The following is an 11,848-nucleotide window of genomic DNA, read 5'->3' on the forward strand; positions in this document are numbered from 1 at the left end:
AATAAAAACAATAAAAGCTCAAAACGTGGAAAAAACTACAAATCAATCGGGCATAAAATGTACTTTATTTAAAAATTAAGTTTTTACAATAAAATGAAAAGATGCCCATAGGCTAAACGAGATTCACTCCACTTCCAGTGATCTTACCCATCATAGTGGACAATAAAGTTGCCAAATAAAATTACTTCTCAAGAATAGGCACCAAGGTTAAGGCAATAGACTATACATAATTTCATAAAAACTGCATGTCTTAAACGGGACAGAGCACATATTAGTTAAAATACACATGTGTTATTGTGTGAGAAACAGCTGTATTTTCGAATACTAAAATTCTAAAGCTGAGTATAAAATGAGTGTTTTTATATACACAGATGACTTAAATGGTAATGTTAACTAACTTTATGTTAGAAATAACATCACAAACTGATAAGTCAAAACAAATAAAACAAAGACATCATATAAATGTTAGGACACAGACAAACAGCCCATCACGTAGTGTTTTTGAGCATTGTCTTTCAAACAAACTAATTGTTATATATTAAGAATTTTGTTTTATTACAGATTTCCCTGACATTTCTCTGCACACTATGTTTCAGTTTCTGCAAGTGAGATCCATCAATTCAGTCCTCACAATAATCAGTTACTAAAAAAAGTGACCTGTAACCTTTTATGTCCAGGTAAAGCAGCAGATACAGTTTCATGAATACACGTTTTAACTTTCCTGGACAAATCTGCTAAAACAACCGAGGAACGCTTTAAAGGTCAAGCACCTGTAGTCACCAGAAGAGTTGGGATTTGAACGGTGGTCATGTGTGCGCGTGGCCAAGCTGGTAGGAAAAAGACTTCAGGAAGACAAATGTCGGTGCCTGGATGCTAATAGAATATTAGAGAAAAATATGTTAAGAAAACAAAGATATTTTTAAGTACAAAACAACTATTTAGTGAATCTGAAATCAACATTTCTTCTGTGCTTAGAGAACAATAAAGGTCAACTGTCACACATTTAAAAAAAAATGTCTAGGGGCCTCATTTATAAAGCGTGCGTACGGACAAAACGGGCCTGAAAACATGCGAACGCCACTTCCCACGCAAAGGTTAATACACCAAAATAAATATTTACTCACACATGCAAGTCTGTTAGTTCAAAGGAAATTACTATTTATGTTTTTAAATGATTCATTTTTATAAGTCTGCTCTTTGTAGAGCAGAGGAGAACGCTCGTGCTGCTGGAGAACAGTTCACATATATCAGACGCACGCACTGGAGGAGCAGAATACACATATCTACTTCAGTTTAGTTTACCTCTCATTTATGCTGTGATTTTGGCAAGGTGGTGTACGATATAATTGCTTTATAAATATAATGCTGTGTGATTGCAATGCTGGAGCATTACGACAATGGCTTGTTTTACTGGCCGGGAGCATTTAGCTTACAAAAGAACAATTGGATGCCAGCTTTATTTATATGCAGGCAGCATTCATGAGGTGACTATTTACCATTAAAAATGGGCGTGTGCAGGGCGGGAAATTAGGCAGATTCACAGACGCACACTTGCAGGTGATTTGTGATTTATAAAAGGAACATTGCTTGCTGGTGTGCGTACGCATGGTTTTATAAATCTGAATATTTTTGGCTGTTGTGTGTATGTAGATTTGTAGGGTTTTCACACTGACAATGTTTAGGTCGGCCCAAATGAGCTTTCGGTCCGAGTGCAGTTCGTTTGGGTTGGAGTGAACACAACAGCCGCACTTTGGTGCGCCCTAAATGGCTGCTCTGAGACCGCTCCAAACAGAACTCTGGTGCGGTCCATCTGTGGTGTGAAAGCTGCTCAACCTCGGGCCGAATCAATTACAGGAAATTCTCCACATTTTTTTGAGCCACTGGGCTTTCGTCCTGATGTCAACCTGGTGTTATTTTGTGGGTAAACAACAAAGACGGCAAACTTGGTCCGTTGCAGAGATTCGCTGTCTCCTGGAGGTTTGAGCTCATGATTTCATAAATGCACAGCTGCCATCCACACACAAAAATAGTGACATTTACAGGATTTTTAGTAAAAGACTCCATGAGAAGGGCTTAAATAGAACAGTTGTGCCAATTCGGGTTAAAGCAAAGAAACTTCGCAAAGATGTGCATCGTTTATCTCCATATCTTGCTAGCTTCGCTCTCTGTGTCAGGCTGGTTGTCATGTGGTGTACAGTGAGGCATTTTGAGTACGATAAAAACAACATATGTGAACACGAATCGCACTAACTGAAAAATGATACAATGTTATCTGGTGCGCTCCGAAGTCGCACCAGGGTGTGCACCAACATGTGTGAAAACACCCTTGGTAAGGATCCCATACACAGTTTTATAAATGAAGCCCCAGATGTTGACCAAATCTTCAATATTTCTTTCAATCTTTTAAAGGTCACGTTCTTCCTGATCCCATTTTTCAAACTTTAATAAGTGTGTAATGTTGCTGTTAGAGGATAAATAATACCTGTAAAATGATAAAGCACAAAATTGAATCCCAGGCAATATTATTTTCTTTAACAGAATTACCCTTTCAAAGCTTACAGCGAACAGCTGGTTTGGACTACAGCCCTCTACTTCCCGATTGAATGACATCAATATTAGAGTTTTTGACTAAACTCCGCCCACAGGAATACGTCAGTCACCAGCTTTGGCTCAAACGGCTCTGCTAAGCTAAGCTGCTGTCAAATCACAACACAATAAACAAGCTAAACAATCAGAACTTGTTATGTATTTCTAAAGGAGGGACTTTACAGAAGAAGACATCAGGCCATTTTTTGGACAGTGAAAACAGAGCTATAGAGATAAGTAAATTGTGGGGAAAATACTGTGTTTTTTACACATGAAACATGAACACGTGTAACATTGCGCACTGTAAACAGAATCAAAGCTTCAAAAACACAGAAAGAACGGGACCTTTAATATTCTAAAACTGGTTTGTTTGTCATTTTCAATTAGGGATGCTTAACAATTAATCGCGATTGATCGTTAGCAGAATAAAAGTTTTTGTTTACATCATATATGCGTGTGAACTGTGTATAATAACTTTGTATAAATAAAAGTACACACATGCATGTATATGTTTTAGAAATGTTTACATGTGTATATACATTTGTATATTTATGTATAATTTATATTATATATATATATATATATATATATATATATATATATATATATATATATATATATATATATATATATATATATATATATATAAAATATAAATACTTAATATATACATTTTTTTTCTTAAAATTATACATGAATGTGTTCATATTTATATATATACATATTTATTATACACAGTTTACACACATATGTGATGTAAACAAAAACTTTTATTCTGCTAACGATTAATTGTTTAGCATCCCTATTTTCAATAAATATGCTGGATGGGACTCACCTCAGCTGAAACTGATAGCCAGAATAATGGCTATAATAACAAGTAAAATAGCAACGCATCCTGCAATCCAAAACTTTTTCTGAGAAAAGAAAGAGATAACAATAATTATTTTGCACTATAACAGGTGTTGATGACAGTCAATAATAGTATTAATGTACTGAATTCGACTTACCCTTCGCACTTTTTTTGAAGTTTCTACAGCTGCGGTTGTGTCTGCAACAGCCTTTTCCACATAATTATGGGAAGCCTTAATGTTCTCCTCAATCCGGTCTATCATGTCACCCTAAAAAAAGTTTATTTTTACATAAAACGGAAATCACAAAATCACTTTCTGAGTACATTTACTAGACATTAATGATCATTTAAATAGTTGGACTATTGACGAAGGCTTTCCTGTGTATTCCTCTCACCTGTGCTTGAACCTCCATCGCAAGATACTGAAACATGTCATGAAGCTCTTTGATGCTTCTCTCCAGTTTGATGATCTCGTCATGCCGTGACTCAATCTCATTTAGAGCCTGTTTGGTTGCTTTGGCATCATTCAAAATCTGCATGAACAATTCAATTGTGACAAGAAGTGTCAATTCAAAGAAGTGGTTTTACCATTAACATCCAAGACAATCAATGTTTTTGTGGGGGAACATAATTTTTCACATCTCACATGTGGGACACTATGGTGACATTTTGGACATGCTTTATTTGCTAGTGACATAAATCTCATGCAAGTGTTGGGTTCTATAAATAAATGGCATGTTTCTATAAATAAAAGCGGAGTATGAGCTAAAGGAAAAAATAATGACTGTAACGTAAACTTTAAAGAGGAAGTGGAAACTATAAAGGAGGTTCTGATAATGAAAAACATTCATTTCTGTTCATGCTTTTAATGATGTTGACAACCCAGATTTTCTATCCTTAGAATAGTCAAAAGAAGTACTTAAACCATAACCATCTTTCAAAGCTGACCCTGCCTGTCAAAGTCTTTATTTTAATTAACTGTTTTCACCTATTCTCATAAAATTCAATTATGAGACTTCAGCCTTGATTTTACAGGCAGGCTCACAAATGTGACTTTTAACATGTCTTCAGATTTAAAAGGCCTCACTTCGCCTACTTCATCTATTAAACACTGTTTTTACATCTACACAAGAATTCAGTGTTTTTGACACACAGATAGAGAAGGTTCAGGAAACAGGGTTTCCTGAAAAGAGATGGGGCCAAGAGTTTTACTCAAGGGCACAATAGAAGAGGTCAGAGGAAGTGCCCTGAACACCACTATTCATAAATGATCCTATCGCTACACAAACAGTGCCCAACAGGTTCATCAACTTCATCAAAAACAAGAAATCATATCAGTTCAGATGTAACTGTCCATTAAAGTCTTACCAAATTAAACACATCCATTCCAGAGAAAGCAATAAAGAAGACTTGAAATGTGACACCATCAGATGAAGATAGTAATTATTATAACAAAATGCTAAATTTTTAAATCTAAATTTCAAGCATGCACAACCTTCTTTGCTGAAAGCCTTGGGTTTCATTGCACACTTATGGATTACTATCCAACAGCCTATGCAATATTATATCACAAAATGGGGAGACTTGGGTTGGCTTAGGGCAGTGGCTCTCAACCAGGGGGCCATGGCCCCCATTTTATAACATTTTATAAAATTGTTAAGAAAAATAAAAGAAAAATACAAGTTTAAATTTTAAGTTTAAGATAATCATGTCAAGAATTTTCTTTGGGGATACACAAAAAAAATGTCAGTGTTCCCATCAGGAAATGGCCATAAAATACTGAGTTCACCTTTAAAATAAAGTGCACTCAATAATCTGTTGAATAAGACAATGCATTTACATAAACAAAGCAACTTACGTTTTGTGTGAAAACATCTGTTTGCCCACTCTCAAGCATTGATTCCAGCTCATCATCTGTCACATTGCTACCGGCTGTAAATAGGAACCAGATTCACATTAGTTAGATGCACATATTGCTATCAACTCATCTTCTATAAATAATCCATCACATTTCATTCAAACTTTTAAAATGACTTCCAAAGGCCATGAATACATAACCAAACTAGTTCTATTAACGGAGCAAAACATGAAAGAAAAAAAAACTCACTGATTTTGAGTTGTCTTTGTATCCTCTCCACATTTTTGTCTCTGTACTGGGCTTGAATTTTGTTACAATGACCCATCAATTCAAGAAATTCTCGGGATAAAATACCATGCTTTAAAATAAGGACAGAAGGAGAAAGCAGACTATTTAGAGTCAAAACAATCCTGTGTTAAGTAAATGACATTATAAACAGTGACTAACCTGGCCTCTCTGCATTCTCACATGTACTGGAATATATTTGTCATCACTTTCTGCTTTCTTTGGTTCAATGCCTGTGGGAAAGATGATTTATTTAACTTTCGACATCAAGTGGATCATAGAGAAACGCTACATTAACTTTTACTGTAAATTAGTTAATCACTCTTACTTTTTAACTTCTTCTGGATCTGGTTGGCCATCCCTTTGATATCCTCCCTAAGAGACTGAAGTTCCTTTTTCATACCTATCATTAAAGATAAAATCATTTTTAATTATAAGGGACAAAAATAACCAATAATTCAATTTCACCTTAAAAAAAAAAACATTTGTTTAACATCATTGTAGGATAATAAAAATAAACATTTAATTTGCTTGTAAATAAAAAAAATAATGAAAATCCCTTTTACTTGTTGTATGGAAATAGGCTTAACAAAAACATCAAAGCACAAAATATGGCTACTTTTTTGTTTGCGTGTTTGAAAAATTACACGTCCACACGTTATTTTTTAGATGGACAATGACCATGAAGTATAACGCATCAAAGTTTTTTTTTACTTTGTTGGAGAAGTGTTAGCACCATAGACTGTAAAAAAAAAGATGGACATAGTGTCCATGACATCACCCATAGGTTTCTGAAGATCGTTTATGAAACTTCAAGTAGACGGTGTCTTCCGTCGCCATCTTGGCCGCACGTCACCACGCATCACTCACGGATATCCGCACATGGGTAAAGAGGCTGAGGTGAAGCACTGCTACTTGGGCTGAGGGATTTGCACAACTCTGACCGAACTCTCTGCTCCTCACCAGGGGGCTTCTCGGGTGCTGCAAGTAAATCACTCCACCCAAGTAGCAGTGCTTCGCCTTCTGAGAATATAGTTCCCAGTCACTGATCTATATAAATGACTGGATTGGGCATGACGTCACAACTGTGAAGCCACCGCGCCGCCATGTTGGTATACCCAAACGTTCTATTAAATCAATGGACGCAATCAGATTTTAATGATAAACCTTCACTTTACTAGTCTCTGTTTTTATATCTGAAGTCTCCCTGTACATTATTACAACGCAAACGTCCTAATCATGTACATAGTTATTTACTGAAAGTTGTACATTTTGCTTTTTAAACAGTTATTATACATTCATCTTTGTTACAGTATCAGATCAGCGGACAGACCGCAGCATATTTAGTATAAACGACAAACGTGCTCATTCTGAAATCTAAATAAATAACAATGCTTTGTACCGTATGTGCATGCAATAATTTGCTGGTTTTGTAATTGTTATCTTTACAAGTTACCTAAATTTATTCAGAGAAATAACGCTGACCGCGCAGCTTAATGTAAAAAAAAACTTTATTTATACCCGTGACATTAACAGAATGCAGCAGACACACTTACCTTAAAGTTTTTTTATAAATCCATTATCCTGCCCGATTTAAACATAAACATTGCAAATAACACCAGAATTAACTATTAATTTATGCACACATATCCTAAAAATTAACCTTGCGTGACTGATACGCTGTAAAGCGGGTGAAATTAGATCATGTTTTTGAATGGAAGTCAATGACGCCCTCTGCCGGTTGGGTATACCAAGATGGCCGCTCGAACTCTGTGCTGGCTTCACCTCACGCTATTACATTAGGCGTTCTATGCGCAATCCAGTCATTTATATAGATCCGTGTTCCCAGTATATATACTGTTAAAAGATGGCTGTGTCAAAAAATAGGAACGAACGCACTCCGTCCGAGGTGTGAGTCAAAAATTATTTTGCAAGTGAGTGTGCAGTCACTATTTTTGTGTTATATAAAAGATGGCTGTGTCTCATATGACCTTGTTATTTGTACACAATGTGCCTATACAAATCACAACACATAAATAGGAAAATGTTTGTGTTATTTTGTCACTTATAGACCCTTTTACAGTTTGCAAACAATGTGACGTATTTGTGTGGCGGGGCTTAGCTGGAGGCAGAAAGATTCCCCTCAACGCTTAAACAGACGGTAGCTAGCGAGTTTTCTTAACTTTAACCCTAGCTGTCGTCGTTTTTTTTTTGTCTGGCAGTGGCAGCAGGTATCCGCTAAAACTTCAAATTGCCTGTTCTCCGTCGATTCTGGCAACCAACAACACAACAAGACGACATTTTAAAAGCTCCTTGTGTAGCCGACCCTGTGTTGATTTGTATTAGCCGCCTCCAGTAAGTTTTCCGTTTGTTTTGCCTCCAGCTAGCGCCGTGACGTATCTGTGACGTCCGCGCAAAAGGTGTCTATTGGGAGCAGTATGCTAGCTGGAGCCATTCACTTCCAGTCTTTGTGCTAAGCTAAGCTAGCGGGGGCTGCGTCAGACAGAGTTACAGCACGCGCGGAGATGAGAAACGTCTGTATGGACTTATCTAACTCTGGGGGATACGGTGAATAAGCTACATTCCCAAAATGTGGGCGTGTTCCTTTAACAAACATCCAAACCTCACAAAATCAGCAGCCATATCACCCTGTAGCCCAAGACAGCTTGCCCACTGAAGCTAAGCAGGGCTGAGCCTGGTCAGTACTTGGATGGGAGACCACCTGGGAAAACCAGGTTGCTGCTGGTAGTGGTGTTAGTGAGACCAGCAGGGGGTGCTTACCCTGTGGTCTGTTTGGGTCCTAACACCCCAGTATAGTGATGGGGACACTATACTGTCAAAAAAGCACCGTCCTTCAGATGAGACGTTAAACCGAGGTCTTGACTCTCTGTGGTCATTAAAAATCCCAGGATGTCCTTCGAAAAGAGTAGGGCCAAACTTGCCCATTGGCCTGCTAATTATCCCTCATGCTAATTGGCTATATCACTCAGTCTCCTCTCCACTAATAAGCTGGTGTGTGGTGGGTGTTCTAGTGCAATATGGCTGCTGTCACATCATCCAGGTGGATGCTGCACATTGGTGGTGGTTGAGGAGATTCCCCCGTTCATATGTAAAGCGCTTTGAGTACTGAGAAAAGCTCTATATAAATGTAAGGAATTATTAATAATTAAAAACTTTTGTTTCAGCTGAAACTGTTGTCGTTTAAACTGCCCTTTATACACAGGAGATTAACTCACTGTCTTCTGGAAGTGGAACTCCTAATACTGTTTTTTGTTTGTTCTCCAATTCAGAGACCTTCTTCTTAAAATTTTCAAGGCCTTCACGAATCTCCTGAACCTATGCAGAAGACAAAAAATATAATTGTGACAACCTAGTGGATCATGAAGAAAACCAAATATTCACAAACTATTTAGACTAATACATTTGGGAAAGTTAAGATGAACAGTTGATTTTTGCATGATCATTCAAAACTTTAATTTAATTTATTTAATTAATAACATTTTTGCAGTTAGTTGTGTCAAAATAAAATTTGGTAAAAATGAACTTCTCTTGGTTCCCTATTAAATTTACAATGTGCACACATTCTTCATGCCTAGAAACTGAAAGCAGCATTTTCATTAGCAAACAGTTAAAACATTTCTTTTAAATGAGCTACAATGAGGAATGATCAAACTGTGACTCGAGATGAACCTTTCTAAAGAAAACTTCATTTTCTTTCTCTTCTTTTCCTGAGGTCCCAGAGCCAGATTTTATCATAAGAGCTGTGCTTTCTTCATCTTCATCCGGGACTTTTTCAGGCTAGTGAGAGTACAGGAGTAAAGATAAAGTCAATTATTTGTACAATTATGATTATTTTTGAATTATAACAAACTTATTTTTATTAAGAAGGCCAAAATACCAATTTATGTATTTATTTTCGAAAAAAACAAGACTTAAAATGGATGTGATATCTTGTTGGGGGTGCAACAAATCCAAATTTGAACCATAGGAAACAACTGGTACCATGCTTTAATTATTGAAAAAGTGTCACATTTAAATGATGTCACGTTCTTGGAAGGATACACTACATTTGACTGCAAACACAGAAGTTTACACACTAAATAAGTTACAGTTCAAGAATAACGTCTGTTATAAACAACTGAAGGGCGTAACAGGTTTGCTCGACCTCATGAGGCACTGCGCAGAACGATCGCCGTATGATATCGAGGTACCGCGAGAGCTGTTCTGTCAATTAGCTATCGCGGCACTTTGCTGTCATACGCAGTACAATCTGCGCAACCCCACATGAGGTCGAAGACGTCTTTTGTATCGTCGCTAACAGTGCAGATTAGCTTTCAGTTCCAAATTACTGAATTCTGCAAACACTTAGCATCAACACACAGAAATTATCAGTGACAAAGCAGAAGATTGCGACCTCATGAGGTTATGAGAAATATTCTTGATAGCAGTTATCAGTGGAGGTACTTTATCCACGGTTTAGCCCGTTAGCTCGTTAGCTGGTATCATGAATGCACTGCCCTACTTTGTAAGTTTATACTCACATTGCCTAGTTCTTTGGTCCGGTCCCGCATTTTCGATATATGTCGTTAATCCTACTCAGAAAAAAGTGGCTCAGTTCATGTGTTTACGAACTCAAACGTCACAAATCAAAACAGGGAGTTTCCATTCAGTCACATTTCGCAGCAGCTAACTTCTCCAAATAACTTTCAGAGCAGATTGATGATGAGCTCAACCGCTACTGTCTGGGGAAAATAATTTAGCACTTAAATAATATGGATCGACTGAATTTACGGGTCGTGTGCAAACAACAAGTGTCGACTTCATGCGGCGCTGCACAAACCAGTCGGGTTATGACATCACACTTCCGCAACAGCCATTTAAGAGCTGTGCTTTAGATTTGCTCTCGCGGTACTCTGGTGTCATACGCCGATCGGTCTGCGCAGCGCCATTTGTGTACTTGGAGTTCAAGTAGAGGTAGCTGCAGGCTGGAGCAATGGGCGTGGCAAGAGGTCGGAAAGAAATGGGGCGTGCCACGAGGAATGGGGCGTGCCGTAAGGTCTTTTCAATTGGACGCGAAAACCTTCCTGATCCGCATAAAAGCGAGCCATAAACTTAATCACTATATACTATGTTGCTTGCTGATGTATGTATATAAACAATTTTATCGTAACACATAGAGCAACACTCACACGCTGTTTGCTGATTCACTCACTTCTTTTACTGCTTTATTCAGTACAGAACTCACTCTAATATAGAACACTGTTGCCCCCTAATGACAACTCTTCATATAGCACAACATTTAGCTGCATATATAACACTATACAAAATACATTTCTTTCACTGTTAAAATAACAATATTGATATTGAGAATTCATTCAAAAGTACGTTACCTTCGACACCTTCTGTATGGCGCGGGTTACATGACGTCATCACCACCGCAACTTTTTCAGGATCAATCATTAAAAACATTTATAATGTTTGTGATAAATGCACTTTTTGTAAAACATCAATTAAAGATATTAAACATTTATTTTTGTATTACCCTTTTTCTATTTCATTTTGGACTGACTTCAAAATAGATATTCCTAAAATAGAAATTCCCAGTATTAGAATTTAGAACCTCATGACATTTTACTTTGTTTCCAAAACCCATATTTTTCTGGAAAAAATGTATATAATTAAATTATTTTGTCGACGTTTTATATGCATAATACACAAATAAAAGAAACCCTCCTATATTACCTTTTATAAGACCCCGCAGTATACTTTGAAACCCTTTCAAACATGAGATAACAAAACAAAAAGTTTTTGAAAATATCTATAACTACTTTGACTCATAAACTTTTATTTTGTATTCATTTGTATTTTTCATTTTATACTTGTTATTCTCCGATTTACATATTTTGAGCTGTATTTACATTGCTTTGTATTCATAATTTTTTATTGCATTATACTTGAAATGTCTGTATTTGAACTAAATAATACAATAAAAAAATCATTAAAAAACAAAATATTATTTTAAAGATAAAAATGTCTCTAAAAGTAATGTTATTTTTTATAAAAATGGTACAGCAAATGTTTTGGCTGTATAAAGGCATATACGTGTTTGATCAAACCATATAATTATTAAATGAAGTAAAAACGGTTTAATACACTTCTTTTAAGTGACATTAATCAATTAAGCAAAACAAACACCATTTTATCCAAAAAAACATTTATTCAGTCATTTTTACAATAATTTTTTTTGAAACGTCAATTGAAGTTGTCAT

General features: G+C 36.4%; 1 protein-coding gene and 1 pseudogene across 2 annotated transcripts; one reads left to right on the forward strand and one right to left on the reverse strand.

The window, feature by feature from the left end:
• Window positions 1–46: 46 nt before the first annotated feature.
• On the reverse strand, window positions 47–10,377 carry stx4 (syntaxin 4). Of its 2 annotated transcripts, none has more exons than XM_065242422.2 (11): window positions 10,121–10,377; window positions 9,270–9,377; window positions 8,816–8,915; window positions 5,908–5,982; window positions 5,742–5,812; window positions 5,544–5,652; window positions 5,295–5,368; window positions 3,832–3,969; window positions 3,594–3,704; window positions 3,422–3,500; window positions 47–866 (listed from the first exon to the last, which is right to left on the reverse strand). In XM_065242422.2, exons 1-10 carry the CDS (start codon window positions 10,148–10,150, stop codon window positions 3,423–3,425), a joined length of 894 nt encoding a protein of 297 aa, XP_065098494.1. In that variant the 5' UTR covers window positions 10,151–10,377; the 3' UTR covers window positions 47–866; window position 3,422. The 2 variants fall into 2 exon arrangements, with proteins under 2 accessions (XP_065098494.1, XP_065098493.1); XM_065242421.2 differs by having other exon boundaries at window positions 47–873; window positions 10,121–10,374.
• On the forward strand, window positions 8,211–8,327 carry LOC135720650 (5S ribosomal RNA; annotated as a pseudogene).
• Window positions 10,378–11,848: the final 1,471 nt, after the last annotated feature.

This window comes from Paramisgurnus dabryanus, chromosome 1, assembly GCF_030506205.2.
Source record: "Paramisgurnus dabryanus chromosome 1, PD_genome_1.1, whole genome shotgun sequence".
Taxonomy (NCBI): domain Eukaryota; kingdom Metazoa; phylum Chordata; class Actinopteri; order Cypriniformes; family Cobitidae; genus Paramisgurnus; species Paramisgurnus dabryanus.

What these genes read in the sequence shown, in the direction of transcription:
- stx4 (XM_065242422.2), bottom strand. Translation starts at nt 10,150, where the DNA reads ATGCGGGACCGGACCAAAGAACTAGGCAAT. An exon ending in AGTTCCACTTCCAGAAGACA is followed by an intron (nt 5,983 to 8,815) that starts GTGAGTTAATCT and finishes CTTTAATGATAG; the next exon opens with GTATGAAAAAGGAACTTCAG. An exon ending in CGATGGAGGTTCAAGCACAG is followed by an intron (nt 3,705 to 3,831) that starts GTGAGAGGAATA and finishes AACTTTTTTTAG; the next exon opens with GGTGACATGATAGACCGGAT.